This window comes from Sinocyclocheilus anshuiensis, unplaced genomic scaffold (genome assembly GCF_001515605.1).
Source record: "Sinocyclocheilus anshuiensis isolate Anshui unplaced genomic scaffold, SAMN03320099.WGS_v1.1 scaffold1127, whole genome shotgun sequence".
NCBI classification, from domain to species: domain Eukaryota; kingdom Metazoa; phylum Chordata; class Actinopteri; order Cypriniformes; family Cyprinidae; genus Sinocyclocheilus; species Sinocyclocheilus anshuiensis.
Window position 1 is genome coordinate 253846 of NW_015546115.1, and position 24000 is coordinate 277845.

The 24000-nt window shown below is 36.6% G+C and overlaps 2 protein-coding genes across 9 annotated transcripts in view; both read left to right on the forward strand.

Annotated features, from left to right (window-relative positions):
• The window catches only part of peli1a (pellino E3 ubiquitin protein ligase 1a), a 16041-nt gene extending 7350 nt beyond the window's left edge, over positions 1-8691 (forward strand). For all 3 annotated transcript variants that reach the window (XM_016502663.1, XM_016502662.1, XM_016502664.1), the window contains exons 2-7: positions 878-1053; positions 1147-1276; positions 1620-1721; positions 2804-3001; positions 4917-5105; positions 7879-8691. In XM_016502663.1, coding sequence (XP_016358149.1) covers positions 983-1053; positions 1147-1276; positions 1620-1721; positions 2804-3001; positions 4917-5105; positions 7879-8475 — 1287 coding nt within the window. In that variant the 5' untranslated portion in view covers positions 878-982 and the 3' untranslated portion in view covers positions 8476-8691. The remainder of the gene's footprint in view (positions 1-877; positions 1054-1146; positions 1277-1619; positions 1722-2803; positions 3002-4916; positions 5106-7878) is intronic.
• Positions 8692-11405: 2714 nt separating this feature from the next.
• Positions 11406-24000, forward strand: part of vps54 (VPS54 subunit of GARP complex) — a 19658-nt gene continuing 7063 nt past the window's right edge. For 3 of the 6 annotated variants that reach the window (XM_016502670.1, XM_016502667.1, XM_016502668.1), the window contains exons 1-12: positions 11536-11793; positions 13462-13644; positions 14222-14463; positions 16613-16694; positions 16813-16847; positions 17554-17685; positions 18695-19080; positions 19176-19302; positions 20524-20631; positions 20730-20782; positions 20854-20950; positions 22068-22450. In XM_016502670.1, coding sequence (XP_016358156.1) covers positions 11751-11793; positions 13462-13644; positions 14222-14463; positions 16613-16694; positions 16813-16847; positions 17554-17685; positions 18695-19080; positions 19176-19302; positions 20524-20631; positions 20730-20782; positions 20854-20950; positions 22068-22450 — 1871 coding nt within the window. In that variant the 5' untranslated portion in view covers positions 11536-11750. The other 3 variants (XM_016502665.1, XM_016502666.1, XM_016502669.1) reach the window with 2 other exon arrangements.

Here is a 24000-nt window from a genome sequence, read left to right on the forward strand (position 1 = left end):
GTGAGTATATATAGGGAAGGTGTGATTGATGACAGCTGTGTGCAATCAGTGCTGTGTGCAATCAACTGTGTGTGTGTAATCAGTGCAATGGATGATGGGAACTGTAGTCCGGGTGAAGTGCAACAGTGGTGTGGTGCAAGAGTCCATAGTAGTGGAAGGGTGACCTCTGGTGGCAAGCAGACGGAAGTTCATAGACCGGATTCGTGACAGTATGTGTGTTGCTTTATACATTTATTTATGGTTGTTTTCTAGTTATGTTTACACTGATGTTTGTATTTTTATTTGTTATGTTTTGATTTTGCATCTATGTTGATGTGTGTTTTTTGTTTTGCACTTGTTTATCTCTGTTCATGCACATGAGAGATTAAAGTTCTGTCATTTGTAGCTGCGAGAGTTGTTGATGGGTTTTTTTGTGTCGGAAACAGCGATGTCTATCGCCTGCTATTTTTATGTTTGTGGTTTCATCTCGTGCCAGCGCCAACGTTTTGTGACCGCTTGACCCTGACAGAGCAAAACAGTACTGATGCCAACCCACACTAAGAGGAAGTGAAACCATCTCAGTGATATTTGGAGATGATCTCCTGCATCTTATTTCATTACTTACTTGTGTGCTATCGAATGTGTCTTTTCTGGGTAATATTCCCTTTCTATAATTTCTATTTGTTTGTTGCAGGTTTTTTTTTTTGCACTATAGTCTCAGTGGGAATAAGACTAACAACCGAGGCTTTAGATTTTGTGCTGCTTTCAGAGGCGTATGGTAGGAGGAGAGCAAACTAAACTCTGAATCACAGACATGATCAGAGGCATCTGTTGCTTAGTCATTCGTTTAGTGCCACAGATTAGTGTAACCTGCTTTTGTTGTGTTTTTCGTTTGCAGATGTCTTATGGTGAGACCGTGATGGTGGAGCATTGAGGAAGCAAGATCAAGAAGGGAAGACAGAGAAATATTTCAGAGGAAGGGTTTGAGCTGAAGACCAGAGTGATGTTGGCCCCTGAACAGGAGCTGCTGAGCTCTTCCAAACCCATCAAATACGGAGAGCTCATCGTCCTCGGGTAAGAATGACTCCTCTTTCTCAATCATATTTACATTTATGATTAGTAAATCTTACTAATGCAGCATTGTGTACTAATGTTTTGTCTCCACAGCTACAACGGCTCCCTACCGAACGGAGACCGTGGCAGAAGAAGGAGTCGTTTCGCTCTGTTTAAGAGACCCAAAGCCAATGGAGTCAAACCCAGCACCGTGCACAGCACATGCAGTCCACAGACCGCCAAGGTACACACCCATTTTCCCGATAATCATTTTTATACGTCTTTTAAAAGCCTTTATTGCTCATTTACGTGTCACATTGAATTTTTAAGGGCTTCTGCACAAGCCGAGTGTTTAAATGTGAGCTGGTTTTCTTATCATTCTTCGCTGCCGGTGAATGTGCATCTAAAGCATGTGTAGCATGCGACACTTTTATCCAGAGTGACTTCACCCTCTCATTTCATTGTCACATGTTACTCCTGCATGTCTGAATATGATAAATGAACTGTAAACTGATTTGACTGATGTAAATATTATTAACCGGCATGCTCTTGACAAGGTTTCTGGTGTGCATGTGGTGTTTCTGCAGGCCATCAGCAACAAAAACCAGCACAGTGTGTCGTATACGCTGTCCAGGGCGCAGACGGTAGTCGTGGAGTATGCACACGACAGCACCACCGACATGTTTCAGGTATGTTTATGTTTCTTCAGGTAACTGTGTGTACAGATTGAATTGTGTACAGATTTAGTGGGTGCATTTGTACTTGGATCTGGTTTGCATCCTTTAAACCAGTGAGGGTTTAAATGCAACACCAAAACCAAAATTAACAAAATTAGCCGAAACCGAAAATAAAGTTTATTTAATAATCAATTAATCACATTGATTTAATAATAAACACTCAAATAAAAACAGTTATAAACATTTCAGTTGCACATAAAGATGTTTTTATATCAACTTACCAATTATAAAATCATGTTTCTACTCCAATAAGTTTTTGGAATATAAAAATGTAATTGGTATCTGTCATTAAAAACGTATTTTCATGACAGATGTATTCAAACACATTAAATAATGAAGACAACAGGTTAAGTAAAATATAATGTAATAGTGCATATACGTAGTAAAATAATTTTTTTATCTGACGAATTTATGGACATCGAATGGCTTTCTTGAGGTAAATATAATGTTTACAAGCTGTTTTACTGACATCTTTCCGTGGTTGAAACACTGATTGAGTGATCGATACATTTCAATAAGTTGACATCTCAACACACCTTCTGATGTTCATTCATGTTTATTTTGTACTATATCTAGTATTAAAGAAGAAGAGATGATCGCTTCATGTGCCACTTGAAATGAGGCACTACAGTGACCGGTCACGCTATGTTAAAGAGCATCAAAACCACATTTATTGTTTGAATTGTGTGATAAAATGGACAGAAGCAACTAAAAACGGCACAGATTAAAAGATCTCGGTTCATCAAAAATGGAGATAAATCGATATTATCAATGCCCTCCAAAAACCAAAAATTAATATTCAGTTGCTGAAATTTTGGTGCATTACTACTTTATGCAGAAAGTGCATATAAATAAACTGCACAGTTAGTGCATATAAATAAACTGCAGTTAGTGGTGCAATATAAACTCTCTAAACACTGAAAGTTCTTCATCTCTTTCATTCATGTCAATCTGTTTTTACTCTGTGTGTCACAGATTAGAGATTCCAATACAATTTCCCCTTAATCACTGCAGAAACCGTCTTTCTTTTGCAGATCGGCCGGTCCACTGAAAGCCCCATTGATTTTGTGGTGATGGACACGGTGCCTGGTTGTCACGGCAAAAGCGGCACGCTGTCGTCTCAGAGCACTATATCACGATTTGCGTGTCGGATTGTGTGTCAGAGAGCGCCGCCCTACACTGCGCGCATCTACGCTGCCGGCTTCGACTCGTCCAAAAGCATCTTCCTGGGGGTGGGTCAAACACACTCCTCCGACACAAACTCTCTCCTCTCTAACAGTCTTTCATACTCATCCATCCATCCATCCGTTCCATGATGCTTTCATGTGTTCATCTGTCCACTATCACTCATCCTGGATTATTATCAATTCATATCGCTTCATATTTTTTGAAAAAATTGTGATAATTTTTTTCAGGATTTTTAAAAAATAGATAAACATTATAAGTGTTAAGATTATAAATGTGTTTACTGCCACTTTTGATCAATTTAATGCATCCTTGATTAATAAAAGTATTAATTAAAAAAATATAAATAAATCTTACCGATGCTTTCATGTGTTCATCTGTCCACTATCACTCATCCTGGAGAGGCTGGAAATGAACAAGTGAGTGAGTGAATTAACTAATTCATGACGCGAGTAAACTACACTGCCGTTCGAAAGTTTGCGGTCAGTAAAAGTTTGTATATGATACTTTTGAAAGAAGTATCTTCTGCTCACTAAGGCTGCATATATTTGATCAGAAATACAGTTTCTATTTAAAAAAATATAAATAAATCTTACTGACCCCAAACATTTAAATGGTAGTCTGTGTGTATGATTGAATGAATGAATGAATGAATGAAGTGATCAATCGTGTGAATCTGTGAATGAAGTGTGCGAGCAAATGAATTAGTGAACAAAGTGAATGAATGCATGAATCGCTAAACTAAGTGAGTGAATGAATGAATCCATGAATAATTGAGTGAATCAGTGAATACAGTAAGAGAACAAATTAATCAGTGAATGAAGAGAGTGAACCTGTGAATAAGTGAGTGAACAAGTGAATTTTTGAATGAATTGAGGGAACAAATTCTTCGGGAAATGAAGTGAGCAAATGAACGAAAGAATGACTGAATCGGTTAATGAACGAATTAATCAGTGAACGAAGTGAGCGAATGAATGAATCAGTGAACGAAGTGAGCGAATGACTGAATCAGTGAACGAAATGAGCGAATGAATGAATCAGTGAGCGAATTAATGCATCAGTGAATGAAGTGAGCGAATGAATGAATCAGTGAACGAAGTGAGCAAATGAATGAATCAGTGAACAAAATGAGCGAATTAATGAATCAGTGAACGAAGTGAGCGAATGAATCAATCAGTGAACGAAGTGAGTGAATGAACAAAGTGAGCGAATGAATGAATCAGTGAACGAAGTGAGCGAATGAATGAATCAGTGAGCGAATGAATGCATCAGTGAATGAAGTGAGCGAATGAATCAGTGAATGAAGTGAGCGAATGAATGAATCAGTAAATGAAGTGAGCGAATGAATGAATCAGTGAATGAAATGAGCGAATGAATGAATCAGTGAACGAAGTGAGCGAATGAATGAATCAGTGAACGAAGTGAGCGAATGACTGAATCAGTGAACGAAATGAGCGAATGAATGAATCAGTGAGCGAATTAATGCATCAGTGAATGAAGTGAGCGAATGAATGAATCAGTGAATGAAGTGAATGAATGAATCAGTGAATGAAGTGAGCGAATTAATGAATCCGTGAATGAAGTGAGCGAATGAATGAATCAGTGAACGAAGTGAACGAATGAATGAATCAGTGAACGAAGTGAGTGAATGAATTAATCAGTGAGCGAATTAATGAATCAGTGAATGAAGTGAGTGAATTAATCAGTGAATGAAGTGAGCAAACAAATGAACTGGTCAATGAATTGAGGGAATGAGTGAATCGATAAATGACTTGAGTGAACAAATTAATTGCTGGATGAATTGAGGGAAGAAATTAATCAGTAAATGAAGTGAGCAAACGAATGAAAGAATGAATTAATTGTTTAATGAACGAATGAATCAGTGAACGAAGTAAGCGAAAGAATAAATCAGAGAATCTGTGAATCAACAAACGAATGGACCGGTTTTCCCTCTGTCCTCAGGAGAAAGCGGTGAAATGGTGGTGCGCTGACAGCCAGATGGACGGCCTGACTACCAACGGCATATTAGTGATGCGACCGCGCCACGGCTTCACCTGCGAGTCCAAACCGGGCTCCTGGAGAGAGATCTCAGTCTGCGGCAACGTCTTCACGCTCCGAGAGACCCGGTCCGCTCAGACACCCGGAAAACTGGTGAGAGCTGACATTAGACTTTAATAGACTAGCCATTTAACACACCACCAAATTTAGATCAAAGAATGACCAAGGCTTGATGAAATCCTCCAAAACGAGGTCAAAACTTTGCCATAGCGACATCTCTGTAACACACAGATAAACATAAGAGTGACATTTCCTTGTTTCCCAGCTTCGCCATGACAACTCTGATCATGTGTTGGTAAATACTCATTTTAGTGCTTGACAATTCCCACTGTCCTTGTCTGGAATCACACAAACACTCATAGTTTGCAGTGTGAAGAAGAATTTGTATATTTGTAAATCTTTTCAATCAGCGAAGGCCCACAGGGACTGAATCAGCACATAGCCGGTGTGTTTGTGTGTGTTGTGCGTGATATGACTCGCGCCCGACTGCACAGTTTGTTGTGTTGTTCAGATCTGGTCTCCATGGTGTCAGAAGTCCTGTCCGTAACCTCGCCATGCAGCTTTTTCTCTCTGGATGCACAGCGTGTGAGAACGAGAGGTTATGAAATGACTGTCGCTGGTAAACAACTGCCATTCTGAAAACCTCTAAACCAGTTCCTCTCAGAAATGTGTTTCTACATATCTGTTGAGTTTTATAACTCAGAAAGTGTCTTACTGAAGCTGAATCATTATTAGACCGAAAAATCAAAAGAAGGAATAATGCTTAAATTAAAGAAAATAGCCTATTTCATTGTTATTTTAGTATCATTCATATACTACTGTAGTTTTTGTTGATTAGTATTTTTAATATATATTTTCTCTTTCATTTTAGTTAAAGTTTTAGTAATCTTGCTGCATTTGCCATTTTTAAATAGTTTTTTATGTTTATATAATAAATGTATAATTCATTTATCTTTATTGGTTTTAGTTTTGGTTGTTGTAGTACTTCAAGATAAAATAAAATAGAAATGTTGCCTTGGCAAGTAGCCAAAATAAAATGTTTTTTCATTTTTTTAATATAAATGTTTATTTTAGTTTAGTTCAGTTATTGTTTATTTTATTTTAGGTTTTAGTTAACTGGAATAATCTATTTTTTTCTTATTTAGGATTTTTTTGTGCATTGTGGCATTATTTCTATATATAAAAACCCCTACCGTTTTCGTGAGATTTACCTTTTAATAACTCTGTCGTGTTAACTCTGGTTTTGTGCTGTGAGTTGTGGTAAAGCAGTATTTCTGACGGCACCCCTGTGTAAACTCATCTGTATATTGGCGGTAGCTGTGTTTGGTGTGTCTATCTGGCCGTGTTTGGCGATGTGGGCTGGGTTTGTGTGTCCTGGCGGAGACGGCAGACCTGAGGTGCATAGTCTGTGCTCTCTAAATAGTGGATGTGGTTTGGACTTGTTTCATTCTGACTCTGTGTGTACTCACTGTACATTACTGACTCATGCAGCTGGTGCTAGTGTTTGAGACGGAGGTCGTGTAGATGAGAGCGTCATCTACTGGACGCTTCGAGTCAGTGCAGATTGAACTTTTGATAACTCAAGTGAAAGAAACTACCTGTAGATGGTTATATATATTAGCCAGACACATTAATCGCTCAATATCTGACTGTTTTATGATTATCCTGCTTTGATTAGCAGAAGTGGCTGTTTTCCATTGTGTCAGTTCCAAATGCTGGCCTTGTTGTTAATGATATAATTGTTAATGATATGATATAATTTTAGTGAATATATAAAATATATAAAATATTAATATAATTATAATTTTTTTATTTTATATAATTAATTATATATTAAATTATATATATGTAGAAATGATGTAAAGCCTTCCCAATGGATAACATATTCCATTTAAAAATAATTTTAGTGAATATCTAAAATATATATATTTAAAAATCATATATAAAATGTATGAAACAAATTACATACTAGGGCTGTGTATCACCAGCAAAGTCACAATACGATACATATCACGATACATCGGCCAATATACGATACATATCACGATACATGACTGCACTGAATTTCACCTCAGCAGAATTTAGAAAAACGGCTGTTTATTAAACACTGCTTACTATAGTGCCATTTCTAACTATTGGCAGAGCAGGCAGATCGATACAGGGCCAGCTGTATCGATACTCGTATCGTCAAATCTCTGTGACGATACATCGTCGTATCGATATTTTGAACACAGCACTATTACATACATCTAATTTTTAAAAAAATATATATTTATATATGATTTTTTTGCATGATTCATAAAGCAAACTTTTGATTTTGCTAGTTAGATTTGTTGAAGTCAGTATGTATGAGCAATAGTCATTTTCTGTTTTTATAATGAAAAATATTTTTATTTTTATTTTTCATTTTTATTTTAAAATATATATACATATATGTTTTAGGAATAGTATTTTTCTATTTTAAAATAATTTTGTACATATATAAAATAAAAAATGTATATAATGAAAAATATTTTAATTTTTATTGTCTTTTTTATACATCAATAAGTGAGCATTTAGTTTTAATAATTTTAATGTGATTTTCAACCAAAACAAACTTCTGTTACCATTTCTTTTTGCACAAATCATGTTGCTCCATCAATATTCAATGATATGAAATAATATTGTTTTGACCATCATTTATTTTGAGACCATTTATTTTAGAAAAAAAAAAAAAAAAACACACTTTAGTTGCCAAAATCAAACAAAAATGCTGCAAGGTTTAATGTGGAGTTTATTTAAATCAATATATATAACTAATAGTGAAGTGATCAGTCCCACTAATTACGAAACATGTTGTTCTGTTTCTCTCTCTCTCTCTCTGTAGGTGGAGAATGAGTGTCACGAGCTGGTGGATGGCACTTTAATCGACCTGTGTGGCGCAACTCTGCTGTGGCGTTCGGCGGAGGGTCTGTCGCGCACGCCGACCCCCAAACACCTGGAGGTGCTGCGGCGGGAGCTGAACGCGGCGCGGCCCCAGTGTCCCGTGGGCCTGCACACCCTGGCCTTCCCCAGCCTGGAGCGCTCCTCCAGCCCCGACCACCAGCCCTGGGCCTACCTGACCTGCGGCCACGTGCACGGACAGCACGGCTGGAGGGGCTCCGCCGAGGAGGACGAGTCCCAGAGCAGAGAGGAGCCGGGGCTGGAGCAGGGCGAGCGCGAGTGCCCGCTGTGCCGCACCCGGGGCCTGTACGTGCCGCTGAAGCTAGGCCGCGAGTCGGGCTTCTACCTGGACGCCGCGCCCCCCACGCACGCCTTCAGCCCCTGCGGACACGTGTGCTCGGAGCGCACCGCCGCCTTCTGGAGCAGACTGCTGCTGCCACATGGCGCTCACGGCCTCTGCCCCGCCTGCCCCTTCTGCATGCGGCCGCTCGCCCGCCACAGGAAGAGCGTCAGGCTCATCTTTCAGGGGACGCTGGACTGAGTGTGTGTGGCTGCGTCCCAAATCACCAACTACACCCTTAAAGGGTTAGTCCACCCAAAAATGAGATTTAGCCCATGCTTTACTCACCCTCAAGGCATCCTATAGTTGTATATGACTTTCTTCTTTCAGACGAACCCAATCTGAGTCATATGTGAAGCACAAAAGCAGTCATAAGTAGCACGGGTATATTTGAAAGCAATAGCCAACAATACATTGTATGGGTCAAAACTATCGAATTTCTAAAGTAAGGAAACTTTGCTTCCTTTGCTCCTGTAAACAAACTCGCGAGACTAGCATATCTCAGAGATGGCTTGCACGTATGACAGATAGCGGAAGTTAGTGATGGGCGCTTTCGAATCACTGCTTCGTGACGCTTCGAAACTTTTTTAATCGTTTGTTTCGAAACAGTGGTTCGGAGCGCATATCAAACTCGCGCCAAAGCCATGTGATTTCAGTAAACGAGGCTTCATTACGTCAAAACTGTTTCAAAATTTCAATGGTTCACCGCTGGGGGGTCTCTGATCTCGGATCAGTTTTATCAATTTGTCGACATTTTTTACGAGACACTTGTGTAGTTAAAAGGATGAGAAGTATTTAAGAGTCTTTTACTGGCCACATACTATACAGACACTTCATATTTAATGGTATTTTATTATTTTTATTACATTTAATGTATTATACTTTCAATAAAACCAATGGGTTTTTAAAAGCTATTTTTATGCATGTTTTGGCATGAGTTTTTGCTGTATTTACACAGTTTTGACCATGCAACAGGCATGTGGTGTTTCGAGCGCAAATCATTTTGCGACGCAATTGAAAAGGTTTGTTTCTCCCATCACTAGCGGAAGTGAGAGAAAATATGGATTTTTTTCTTACAAAAATGCATGGATTTGCTACAGGAGGCCTTTATTCACCCCCCGGAGCCGTATGAGGCATGTTTTATTATGGATGGATGTGCTTTATTGGACTTCTTTTGGACTGTTGAAGCAAACACCCACCCACTGCCATTATAAAGCTTGGAAGAGCAAGGATAATTTTTAATATAACTCTGATTGGATTCATCTGAAAGAAGAAAGTCATATACACCTAGGATGCCTCGAGGGCGAGTAAATCATGGGCTAATTTTCATTTTTGGGTGAACTATCCCTTTAAATAGGGCAATGTTTGAGGGGACAGCCATTTATAGTGCTGTCCGAAACCTTAGTGGACGTTATCGAGTGCACTCGTTCGATCCCACAATGCACAGCAATAAGAAGTGTACAACTGATGTATGCTCAAATGCTAGAGAATACCCATAATGCACTGTCATTTTACATAATCCATCCATTCATTTTTACAAAGCGCTCATCCTCAGCATACAGCGTAATACAACACGGGTATAAAATCACTGTAAACTGATTATTGAATTGTTTAATTAGGGTTTATACATCATTTCCATGACAGAGTTTAAGATAAATCCTTTCATCTTACTACTGGAGCTGCCAGTGTGCCGGTTTTAAAGGATTATTAAACAGCAGCACAAACTATGCAAAAGCAGCAGTCTTTCCTGTGCACTCAGTGTCACTCGTTTTCATTTACTTCTTCAAGTGAACTGTATGAGTGGTCTAGTGCAGGGAATAGTGAATGAGGGTATAGGGGGTGATTTCGGACTCAGCCTGTGTGTGTTTAAGACTCATACTGTACAAGCCAACACACACATTCAGCTCTGATTTTCCCACAAGCCATCTGTTCTCTGTCTGACTGGATGCTGTTCACTGTAGTTTCAACTACGTTCAGTAGTTTACTGTTTAAAAGCCACTGCGCTTGAGCTGTCCTGCTCGTGCCATAAAAACAATGTTATGTTAGGAATCTGTACGAATGCACGTCAGTGGGTGTGTGAACCTGTTTTCTGAATTCATTTACTTTCATTTGTGCTTGTTTTAAACTGCCATAGATTATCACCTCCAAAAATACCAATGATTTTCATCAACAATGAGTTTGAAATTAGGTTATTATATTATATTATGTATATAGTATTAAAGCGGTATTGTTGTTGCATTTTCTCAGAAATGTTTTTGTATCATTCTTAAAGAATAAAGTTATAGATCATATTTCAATTAAACATTGAGCACGTCTTCAACCTATTTTTTTAAAATTATATATGGTCAGACAGACGTTATATAGAAAGAAATATAGAGAAAAAGAGCTGAATGAATGAAAATACACAATAAAAAAAATGAATGAATGAGAATAATGAATAAAATGTGACAGAAAAGGCAGAAAACAATGAATGAAAGAAATTAATCAGAACAAGTTACTGTATGTATTACTCTATCAGCAAAGAACATAAAGACAATAAATAAAATAAATATTCTAAGAGGGTTATTCATTATTATATTATATCATAGTTGAAAACTGTATTGTTGTTGTTGCATTTTCTCAGAAATATTTTTGTATTGTTCCTAAAGAATAATGTTAATAGCTCATACTTCACCTATTTTTTTATTTTATTATTTAGAAAAGAAAAGCCGAATGAATGAACAGAAATACATAAATTGCAAGCACAAAAATGAATGAAGACAGAATGAAAAAATAAACCAATAAAATCAACTAAAAATAAGTTACGAGTTCTTTAAAGAATTCAAATATTTGTAGATATCTTTCTTCAAAATAGAAAAAGAAGGTATTCTTTTATTTGAAAGAAGGTACATTTATGAATGTACGTTACATGTAACTTTACGAGGAACAATCATAAAATAATACAATAATTATAAGCTCAGTATGAAAAGTGTCTATTGTCAAAAAGTCTACAAAAGCACACATTTTTGGCTAATACAAAAGTATGACAATTTTTTTTTTCTCAAACAATGAATCGAAAGACTTCATGACGGAGTGAGATTCGTCTTGTACGCGTTGACAAGTGCAAACCGGAAGTCTCTGGGTTTCGCGCGCAGTGCATTATGGGCCGGTGGCCGGCTGACCGCAGCAGAGTGAGTGATCTGATCCGTCAGTGAGGATGTGAGTGGGATCTGACGATATTATGATCGCCTGGAGCTGCTTTATTTCATATAACAGGTACTTGAGAGGTGCTGCGGTGTTTGTGAGTGTGTGAGGCGCGGAAGCGGATGTTTATTATGATTAGCGCTCATGCTAACAGCGGCTCATTACGTAGAAGCGTACAATAACAAACCCAACACACCAAACTACTCAATCTGCTGTAAAGACCATCAGAAACCACTCACGCGTGCTGTTAAAGTGTGTCATTAGACGTCTATGTGTCAGTTAAAGCGAATGCGATGGAGTTATTGGCGCTGAGGTGGTTTGTGTTGCTCCTAACAGGTGATTTTATCATTAATTATTATGTTATCATGTTCTGCATCTGTGAAATAGCTTAAAGCTAAGGTTTGTGTCTCCACAAAACATTTAAAGTGATTAAAACAAGATAATCAGTGGGGTTGAGCTGTCATTCATGGGTTTCTGAGTAAAGAAGCATCTATAAAGACTCATAAATATAAATATACATAGTTAATAGTTGTTTGAATGAAGTGAGAGGCTTCATTGTGAGTTGATTTGATGCTGCACTTCATCTGTCATCATGTGTCCTCTGTCTTATCCATTAAAAATCATGAATTATTCGATATGTCAGTATTTAGTGTTGGAGTGCATTTGGACACATTCAGTGCACTTGCATTTAATTATTTGGAACTGTCTTGGTTTCGTGCTAGAATCCCTGTTAATTCGGGCTGAAAGACATTGAAATATACTGTATATTAGGCACAATGCCTAAAAAACACTGATGAACTTTCTATATGAAGTATAGTTTTGTATGTATTTGTGGAGTGAAATTTGATTAACATGAATCAGCTGAATCTTGCAGTCATTTCCAGCTGATATTTAACCCAAAATTCAAAGCTAAATATAAATAGATAAAATTTAAAATGTAAATTAAATTATTTCCAAGAAATACTGCTGTTTGAGAAAACATTTTGTCAGTTATGATAAAAAAAAAAATAAAAAAAAAACAGAATCCTGCAAACATGTCCAAGTGATTCTTAAATCTAAATTAGGTTTTGGCCAAAAAATACTGCAGTTTGTTTAGTTGTGTATTTTTTTGTTAATTTTTATCATTTTTATTATAATTAATTTAATTATTTACTTATTTATTTTTTGCCTAACTGAGAATTTGTAGAAAAATGTGCTCAGTTGTCATAAAAATACTGTCACAATGCCAAAAAAACATTAATCCGTTGATTCTTGCAAACACCAATCCAGTTGATATTTAACACCCCCCTCCCCCCCTAAAAAAAAAAAGCATTCATTTCCTTTACATAGGCATGGTTTTGGTTTTGTTTTTAATCTTTGAGTGAAAAATGAAACATGAGTAAGTTCTTGCCAAGCGTCTGTGAGACTCACTCATGGCTGGCGTGGGCTTTGTCTCGCAGCAGTCTTTATAGAGCAGCTTCCTGAAGTCAGACCGCAGCACGCTCAAGTCAAACCTCAGCGCTTGCCTTTCTCGCTCTGAATGATTAGAAAGCAGACGCGTGCCGAGCAGATCTCCCCTGCACACTAGTCCAGGCTCAGTTTGCCGTTTTCTCACTATCTGCTCACTCAGGTGTGAAATCTGCTCTGAAAATCTGATTAAACAGCTAGAAGTGATTTCAGATGGCTGCACACACAGCTGCAGGATGTTAGTTAGGGCTGTGTGTGCATCTCAATTCATCTTCCTCTTTACGGTTTTCACTCTGACGCACTTGTTTTTGTGCTCGGTGTGAGTGGAACAGATATTTTGCTGATTATATTAAAAACACGACTGTGTCAAGGGGAATTTTGAATGAATCTCTAGTTTTTTTTGTCATGTTTAAACCTGTTTTCCATCATTCAACTGATACATTTAGTGTTACACAGCTGTTTTAAACCAATCCGACATTAGTTTGAAGGGAAATCTAGTGCTTTTCCTCTAAAGGACAGGTACTTCCTGTGCTGTGTGTTGTTGCGCTCTCCTTCCAGTCAGCCTCGTATGTGAGGGATCCGCAGTGATGTCCTCCAATCAGGGCTCGTCTCCGGTCGCTCAGTCCAGCGGCCCCAGTGATGGGCTCTTTAGGAAGCCCAGGGCCCCTTCGATGGCCCCCAGACACTATCGGACGCTGCCGCCACGCTCCTTACCGGACGTCTGCCCTAAAGAGCCCACCGGTGAGAGACCAGCCTCCTTCTGCTTAGAAAGACCACTTTATATGCTTGTGGAGAAGTTAATTGTAATTAGATGTTCTGTATAACTGCAGTGTTATTATAGTATAATTGATTACTATATCATATATACTATAGCTTTTTTTAATATTTTGAGTTAGATTTTATTTTTATATTTTCTGTTTTCAGTTTAATTTCAGTTAAAATTTTATTAACTTTGTTTTATTTTATTTTTAGTACTGCAAGATAAACTTATTTTATTTCAGAGACAGTTATTTGTCAAGGCAACATTTGTCATATGTCATTTTTACTAAAAACTATTTGACTAGTTGTAGTAAATGAGAAATCAAAAAAATTTGAAATGTTTTTTTAATTGTAGTTTTTTTAAATTTTATTTTATGTTTTTTTTTCTATTTATTTATTTCAGTTAACATTTATTTCATTTTAAGTTACAACATTTTTGGGGGGGGGGTTGATTATAATAGCTCTCCGTAACTGTCTGTCTAAAAGCCTTCAAAGCCTTTTTAAAACAAAAAGTCAATAGTAAATGAGTCTTCCTGACCCCCTATCGTCGTCTGTACAGGTGAGGGTCGTGCTCTCTGTGACGGGCCGTCCGTTGTGGCCGACCAGCATCGCTGGACTGTGTATAACTCTAAAGTGAACCTCCCCGCGGCCCTGAACGACCCCAGGCTGGCCAAGAGAGAGTCGGACTTCTTCACTAAGACGTGGGGCCTGGACTTCACCGAGACCGAGGTCATGCCTTCCTTCTACCTGCCCAACATCAGCCGAGAACACTTCAGCTCCTACCTGCAGGAGACAGCTCAGGTGACAGCAGCGTCTGAATTATTCACACACTGCCTTCTGAAACCGACATCGACACGGTCATAACGACGGTCATCACGCCTCATAATGTGACGGATTTGCCAGTGATTTGTGTCTGTGACGCTCTAATAAGCACCAATGTCTTATTAACCGAAACTATTCAAATCATTTTTTATAATCTAAATAAGGCTGAAATAAAATATGGATGGAAAAACTAAAAATTAAAAAATTAAATAAATTAGAAACTGAAATAAAATTACATTGTATAAAATTAGAATTATTTCCTTGGTACTGCAAAAATGCATCTAATTTGAAGTACTAAAATTATTAAAATAAAAATAATTACTAATTACTAAAATTACTTAAAAATAAATTAAAGCTAAATAGAAATATATAAAACTAATACAAATGACAAAAGCGCATAAAATTACAAAAACTAAAATTAAAATAAAAGCTGAAATTATAAAAATAAAGCTTATTTAAAAGTATCTAAAAAATACCATAATAGTATAGAAATATTACTTAAATAATACTGTCACTAAACACTACCAACATATGTTGCACACAAATACTAAGTAAAATGATTAGCCTTGGTTTTTAATTTCAGTTAAAATTTTATTAACTTTGTTGTGGTTTTGTTATGCTAATATCATTTTTTTTTTTAAATATGTCTATATTTGTCTATATTTTATATATGTCTATTTTTACTCTTTTGTTTTCTGTTATTTTAGTATTCAAAGCAAACTAAATAAAAATGGGAAATGTTGCCTTGGCAACTAGCTGAAATAAAATAAGTTAAAGATTTTTACACTTAATTTTATTTCAATTAAATGTTCTTTTATTTCAAGTAATAAATGCGCTTTTAGTAGTCCAAAAACCACTAACACCAGTTTATTTATATATATATATATATATATTAGAATTATTTCCTTGGTACTGCAAAAATGCATCTAATTTGAAGTACTAAAATTATTAAAATAAAAATAATTACTAATTACTAAAATTACTTAAAAATAAATTAAAGCTAAATAGAAATATATAAAACTAATACAAATGACAAAAGCGCATAAAATTACAAAAACTAAAATTAAAATAAAAGCTGAAATTATAAAAATAAAGCTTATTTAAAAGTATCTAAAAAATACCATAATAGTATAGAAATATTACTTAAATAATACTGTCACTAAACACTACCAACATATGTTGCACACAAATACTAAGTAAAATGATTAGCCTTGGTTTTATATATATATATATATATATATATATAATTTATTTATTTTATTTTATTAATATTAATATATATACATATATACTAATAAAAGTGGGAGGATAAACATAAAATTACTCAAATTAAAATAAAAACGGAAAATATTAAAATAAATTCTACTTGAAAATATTAATAAATATCATAATAAAAATCAAAAATGGTATAAGTAATAATATATTATATAAATAATACCACCAGTAATCATAACCAACATATAGCACAAATGTTGAGTAAAATTTAAATTGTTTCCTGGGTAACTAACTTAAGTCAGTTGAAGTACTAAAATTGAAACTAAAATTGAAATGAAAATAAAGCAAAGCTAAATAAAAATATTAAAAAAGAAGACTAATAAAAACGACAAAAGCATATAAAATTACTAAAAGTTAAACTAATGTAAAAGGGTAAAAGCTTATTCATAATATTAGTGCATGCTATAATAATGTACGAATAATACTAGAATAACAACCAACAAACAGCACACAAATGGATTAAAATAGATGATTTTAAAATCAGCTTTGTTGCTGTCTATGTAGGCATCTCACTAGGGTTGTTAGTAATCTGAGAGTGTATTAATAGACACTGAGGGTCTTGTTCTGTTCCCTGTCAGTTCTTGAGCCGGAGGAGTATGTGTTTTGTCTGGGTTGCTTGTGTTTATCTCTCACACTCGTGAGAACTCAGACGATGGCAGGCTGTTTGTCTCTGTGGTTTTCTGAAGGTTACGTGACTCTGCTTTTCCACTGCTGACGCTTCTGAGGAATGGGCCTCTGCGTTTCCTTCGCAAGAAGCTCTTTATTTAGTTGTCAGCTGATCGGAAAGTCATAATCTGTTTTGTAAATGTTTCTGTCAAGGGTCTCACGCTGACTGTTTGTTTGTGTCTCTCAGAGGGAGAAGATTCACGAGCGCTGTAAGAATATTTGCCCGAGCAAAGACGATCTGTCCGTGCCCACCATCACGAACAATCACGGTACCGTTGAGTTTGAACAATAATCAAGTCGTCATCAGTGCACCAGCATACAAACATGCACTTGATTGGAGGAACTCGAATGAATCTGTTTTGTGTTTGTGGCTCATTTGTCTTGTAGATAAAGCCAGAGCTGAACTGGAGCAGGTGCCCAAGGTGAGAACTCAAGCTTGAAAACCACAGTCAGTTTCTCCATCTTCCAAAACAGACCTACCAAGAGCTTGTGAAGTGATGAGATGCACTTAAAGTTTGAAGAAATCGATCATTTTATTGATCAGAACTGCATCATTTATCGATATTGCATTGATCAGAAGTGACAGTAAAGACATTTATAATGCTACAAAAGATTTCCATTTCAAATAAATGATGTACTTTTGAACTTTTTATGCAAAGAATCCTGAAAAATAAAATGCATCAGTTTCCACAAAAATCTGAAGCAGCACAACTGTTTTCAACACTGATAATAATCAGAAATGTTTCTTGAGCAGCAAATCAGCATATTATTATGATTTCTGAAGGATCATGAGACACTGAAGACTGGAGTAATGATGCTGAAAATTCAGCTTTGATCACAGCATTTTAAAACATATTCACATAGAAAACAGTTGTTTTAAACTGCAATTATATTTTACAATTTTACTGTATTTTTTTTTAATCAAATAAATGCAGAAGAGAGATCTGCTTTAAACCAAAGTATGCAGTGGTGTTTGTCATCTTTACTTGAAGAGATGCATGAAATCCCTGTGGAGAAAATTCTTCTGGATCTGAGTCTGCTTAAAAAGTGTGTGTCACTGTTGCTCTCTGTTTTAAAGGGCAAAAGTTTCCTTGCCTCTTGACTTTCTTCTCTCTTCGTCTCCCTCAGATCTTCATGAAGCCTGAGTTTGTGCTGAATGATCCAGCCACGTTTAATGCTGTGTTGCCGTGGTCTCACTTCAGCGTCGCCGGGGGCAACAACAGCCGAGATGTTGCATCGTCACGGTTACTGCAGGAAAAGGTCATTATTTGGTACCATAAATCATCACTAGCAGTAATTTCTTTACTATTTTGAACGAGTTGTTTATTTTTGTATTTTCCGTTTTTATTTAAATTTTTGTAAAATCCTTAGTAATTATGCTGTTTTTTGCGATTTTTATTAGTTTTAATTTTAATATGCCTTTATGGTTTTTATTTTTTTTTAGTTTCAGTTTTTGTTATTTTACTATATAAAGTTAAACTAAATTAAAATGAGAAATTACTTTGACAACTAACTGAAATTAAAAAAAATATATATTTCAGGTCAATTTTATTTCATTTCAAGTAACAAATCTATTATTTTTTTTATTAAAAAAAATACTACTAATTAGGGCTGCACGATTAATCGAATGCGATTGTCATGCACATTTTGTTAGTAAAGCCGGTTCTGTAATCAGCAGTAAATCATCATCACATGCTTTCAGATGGAGCAGAATTTACTACACATAGCCGTAGTTCACTGACAAGTTACGCAAAAAAATCGCATACGATTTTATTGCGCAATTATGAAATCGAAGAAATCATTCGCGATAATGACAGCTGTTTGCACAGCTTCTTTCGATTCCATTTCGATTTATCGTGCAGCCCTACTACTAATAAAATATATATATTTTTTTTATGGTTTGAATTTTAGTTCACTGTAATAACCTTGCTACTAATACCAGGATTTTTCTTTTTCCCTTACCTTTTTTTGGGGATTAATGCCAATATGCTAATTTTAAAATTAAATTTGAATACAATATTTTTTTATATAAATATTAACACGTGAAGTATTTCTCAATTAAATTAATATTTCTTTTGTTGTTTTTCCAAGTAGGCCTAAACATTCAAGATAAGTAAACAGTCGTATAATTAAGACATGACATAAATAAGTTAAATAACAATGAAAAATTAAACAAATAAAAACACTAGTAGTAGAAGTACATAAATGAAGTGAACAGTCTGTGAGAACATCCCCTGATAAAAGGCTCTGAATCTCTGTGTGTGTGTAGTTGAGTCACTATCTGGACGTGGTGGAGGTGAGCATCGCTCGGCAGATCTCTCTCCGCTCCGAGGCCTTTTTCCACGCCATGTCATCGCAGCACGAGCTCCAGGACCGTCTGCGAGAAACGGCCGACGCTGTGGCCAAGCTCCGCGCGCGCACCGCCGCCATCGACCGCGTCATGTGCCGCGGGCCGCTGCGAGCGCTGCGAGACGCCCTGACCTGCAACAACTGCATTAAGCTACACAACAAGCTCAAGCTGATGGCCGCCGTGCACCAGACGCAGCCCACGGTGCAGCTGCTCCTCTCCACCTCAGAGTTCGTGGGGGCGCTGGAGCTCATCGCCACCACCAAAGAAGTGCTGCAGCAGGAACTGCAGGGGATTCACAGCTTCAGGTGCTCAAACACACGTACACGCTTACCAGGAAACATGCTAGGAGAACAGGAATGTGCAATGCATGCCGCTCATTTCCTGTTATTTGTGTCCGCAGACATTTGGGTTCTCAGCTCTGTGAGATGGAGAGGTTGATCGATAAGATGATGGTGGCCGATTTCTCCATGTACGCTCATAGCGAACTCAGTCGACCCTTTGAGGAGGACAGTCAGGTCCTGGAGAAGGTCAGGTGCCTTTCACGTGTCACCAGGAATCAAATGTGCGAAATAGAAGAGTTCATTGTAGTGTGACAACATACCATAACTCTCACAGCACGCAACTTCCTCCTAAAAGAGCGTTTATCAAAGCTAAACTACAAAAATGTATTCAGTTTATAAAAGGTTTAAATACATGCGGATGTATCTTATTTAAAGTTTAAGTTTGGGATCAATGAGATTTTTTTTGTATCTTCTGCTCACCAAGACTGCATTTATTTAATCAAAAATAGATGAAAAATTGTGAAATATTATTACAATTTAAAATAACCGTTTTCTATGTGAATATATGTTAAAATGTAATTTATTCCTGTGATCAAAGCTGAATTTTCAGCATCATTACTCCAGTCTTCAGTGTCACATGATCCTTCAGAAACCACTGTAATATGCTGATTTGCTGCTCAAGAAACATTCATTATTATTACCAATGACGCAAACAGTTGTGCTGCTTCATATTTTAGTGGAAACTGTGATACATTTTATTTTTCAGGATTCTTTGATGAATAGAAAGTAAAAAAAAAAGCATTTATTTAAAATAGAAATCTTTTGTAACATTATAACTGTCTTTACTCTCACTTTTGATCAATTGAATGCATCCTTTCTGAATCGCAGTATCAAATAATTTAAAATAAACACTCACTGACCCCAAACATTTGAACAAAAAATAAGAGAAAAAAAGCATGCTTTTGAAAACCTAGGCATGCTGGCATTGGTGCAGATTTTTTCAAAATCCGTCATGTCATTTCAAATGCCAAACTGAACTTGTGAGTAAATGTCGATGTTGAACATGAATTGTTTGAAGCAGACCGCAGCAGTGGTTTCCAGTGCCCAGGTGTGAATGCATTTAGCCCCGTAAATCCGATCATGTGACTGCGCTCGGTAAATCAGGTCATGTTTGTGTTGGATATGGGCCAGTGTTGGTTTGAGGTTTACAGTGTGAGATTTTCTCATGCAGGTCACAGAGCAGCCTGCAGCGTCAGGAAAGGTTGGTCACGCTCCAAATCCCACGCCGACCAGCGAAACAAACCGCCGATTGCATTTAATTTCCTTAATGAAAGTACAAAACCACAGACGATGATCGTGAAATCTGATTTATTGTCATTGGAAGTCAAATCAAGATCATCTCAGCAGCATGTGTTACGGGTGATGTTTTAATTTGATTATGAATTTGTGTGTGTGTGTTCATCACAGGATCGCTTGCAGTCTCTGGTCTTTGGCCTGTTGAGACAGAGGAAGCTGGATTTCCTGGACATCTACAGCGAGGAGATGGTGCACGCCGCCAAGAACATCGTTCGACAGGTACAGCACGTGATGGGAACACGAGACGGAGCAGAAAAGTAGAAAATCTGATCAAAAATGAATGTTTCTTTGAATGACTTCTCTTTTCTTCCCTGCAGTGTGTTGTGAAGTCTGTGTCGCAGATCAGTGAGATCGATGCAGATGCTGTCAGGTGAGTTATGAACAGTGTAAATATCACAGCACTGTTTATCACAGCTGACTGAGTGTCTGTGTGTGATGTAGGTTTCATGAGCAGATGCGCTTGATGACGTTTCATCAGTGGTTTGATCTGCTGCTGGATATTTTTGAACACTTCATCCTGTTCCTCAAGAGGATCAAGGTAACGTAACTTATATTCTTCAAGACATGCAGTGAAACCCTGACAAAACACACGATATGTGACTCTTTGAGCAGCCGATGACATTCAGAAAGCTTCACTAGGTCAACACGACATCAAAATAGACTTCAATAGATGTTCCTGGTCTTATTAATCTGATATAGCAAATAAAACACTGTTTCGTAATTTCATCAAAATGTGCTAGTTCTGCCTCTGAAACAACTCATTTTTGGCTGACGTCACCTGGGTCATGTAGGCTACTAGTCAATAGTCAAATAGCTGTTAAATCAGTTTAGATTTACTGCATTGTCTTGCTAACAGAAAATGCAGTTGTTTCATAACAGTTATTATAAATGCAATAAAAATTACTGCATTAATAGCATGTAAGGGTCTGTTATTTTAGTATTATTTATATCCTGTTATGTTTTTTTTATGTTTTTGTTTTAGTAATTTTATGTTCTTTTGCCATTTATTTTTAGTTTTTGTATATTTAATATTTCTATTTAGCTTTCTTTTTTTTTCAGTTTTAGTCATTTTAGTACTTTAGTAATTTTCATTTTGTAGCATAGGCAACATTTGTAATTTTTGTTTTTTGTAAGTTCATGTTTTAGTTTTTTATGTAATATTTATTTTTTAAATGTTGATATTTTCAGGTTTTTTATTTTAATTTTAGTTTATAAGTTTTCATCATTTTGTGCTTTTGTCATTTTTAAATTGTTTTTTTTTTAAATATTTTTATTTAGCTTAAATTTATTTTTATTTAAGTTTTAGTCATTTTAACTTGAACTTTCAGTTAGTTGCCAAGAAATAATTTCTAATTTCCGTTCATTCATCGAATATTTAGATTTTATTTTCATATTTTACATTTCAGTGTTACTCACTATTAATATTTTATATTATTTTTAGCTTTTTTTTAGTTAGCATATTATTTTTAATATTTTTTAGTTGCATTTTTTGTTAACAATAACAGCACTGTTAAAGATACATTTGAAAAGCAGCATTACTATTAAGATACTGTATGTCTAGATTCTCTGGAGGGTGAACTTTATGCCTGCATGTCTCAATCAGAGAGTTTTCTCAGTAATGCAGTCGTCCTCAGACTCACCAGTGTTTGTTTCAGGCTACGCTCGGCATCATCCGCAACGTGGTGCTGGAAGTGCTGGACAGCAGCCAGAGGAGTCGACTAGCATACGTTTCCTCGGCAACCAATCCTTCTGACGGCAGGACCAATGAGGACGAAGAGGAGGAGGAGTCCGGAGGCCCTGCCCTTCATCCAGGAGAGGCGGAGCTCGCGTATCTCACGCACGAGGGGCTGTTCATCAGCGATGCGCTGAATGAAGCGGAGCAGCGCAGTAACACTGCAGCACATGCGCAGACGAGAGCGCAGACACGCACAGATGCCTGCGGGAGCGACTCAGCCTCCGCAACCACCGAATCTTCCTCCAGCAGGGAACACAACTCCAACACTACCTCCTCCCTGCCCATAGGGGGCGCTGCTGCGATGTGAGTTACACTGCATGCTGTTAGCTTTACAGAAACATACTATATACAGCTCATCTAACCTTCAAAGTCTGGGGTCAGATTTTTTTGTAAAAGATATGCATATATCCGTTCAAGAAATATGCATTAACCTTATCAAATGTGACAAAGACGCTTATAAAGTTACAAAGGATTTCTTTTTCAAATAAATGCTGTTCTTTTGAACTTTCTGTTCATCAAAAAGTACTGAAAAAAATGTATCCACAAAATCCACAGACATATGATGCATCACAAATGTTTTCGACATTGATAATAATCAGAAATATTTCTTGAGCAGCAAATCAGCATATTAGAATGACACTGAAGACTGGAGTAATGATGCTGAAAATTCAGCTTTGATCACAGAAATAAATTACATTTGAACATATATTCAATTAGAAAATGGTTATTTTAAATTATTATTAGATTTTAGAGTTTTTACTGTATTATTGATTACAAAAATACAGCCTTAGCAGAAAAGACCTCTTAAATAATTATTAAAAGTTTTTCAAAATAATATTTTACATACAGAAATTGAAGCGTATTTTAGGGCTGGTTTTTTTTACCATTTTTTTTCATACTTTTTGAGAAAAGTTTTCATAACAATTCAGCACAAAACTCAACACTAATTCTCATTACTATAATGCAATAAATAAATAAATATAAAAATTGTGATTACCATACAGTAATTAAATGTACTGGACACTCACCCTGATTTTAACGAGAATAACTAATAATTGGAGAATCATCTTTTTTTTTTGCATTATAGTAATGGGAATTTGGCCTTAAATATGCTTAATTATAAAGAAAATAATGTCGCTATGAATACAAATTTTAATGGTTTTAAACAAAGGCTTAATTTTTCTATTTGTTTATTTTTGTGTTGGGGCTGAAATACAACCTGGACATTTACATTTATTCATTTAGCAGACGCTTTTATCCAAAGTGACTTACAATTGGGGAATACATCAAGCGATTCATCTTAAAGAGGCAAATAGACACAGGAAGGAAATGCTCGTCATACCAAGTTTCAAGCATTTTTCAAATAAGTACAAGCTAGACAGAGAAAGATGAAAGAAAAGAGAAAAATATTTTTTTTTTTAGGATGAAGTCAGATAGTGACGAAAGAGATGAGTTTTCAGCTGTCGCTTGAAAAATGTCAGGGATTCAGCATTCCGGATAGGGGTGGGAAGATCATTCCACCAGCCAGGAATGGTGAACGAAATGTTCTGGAAAGTGAGCCTCTCTGTGATGGTACCACGAGGCGTCGCTCACTAGTGGATCTCAGACTTCTGGAGGGGATGTAGATTCGTAAGAGTGAGTGGAAGTAGGCGGGTGCTGTGCCTGTGGCTGTTCTACATGCAAGCATCAGTGTCTTGAACTTGATGCGAGCCGCAACCGGCAGCCAGTGCAGGGATATAAAGAGAGGTGTAACATGGGCTCTTTTGGGCTCGTTAAAGACTAGTCGTGCTGCTGCATTCTGAATCATTTGTAAAGGTTTGATTGTGCTTGATGGAAGTCCAGCCAGAAGAGCA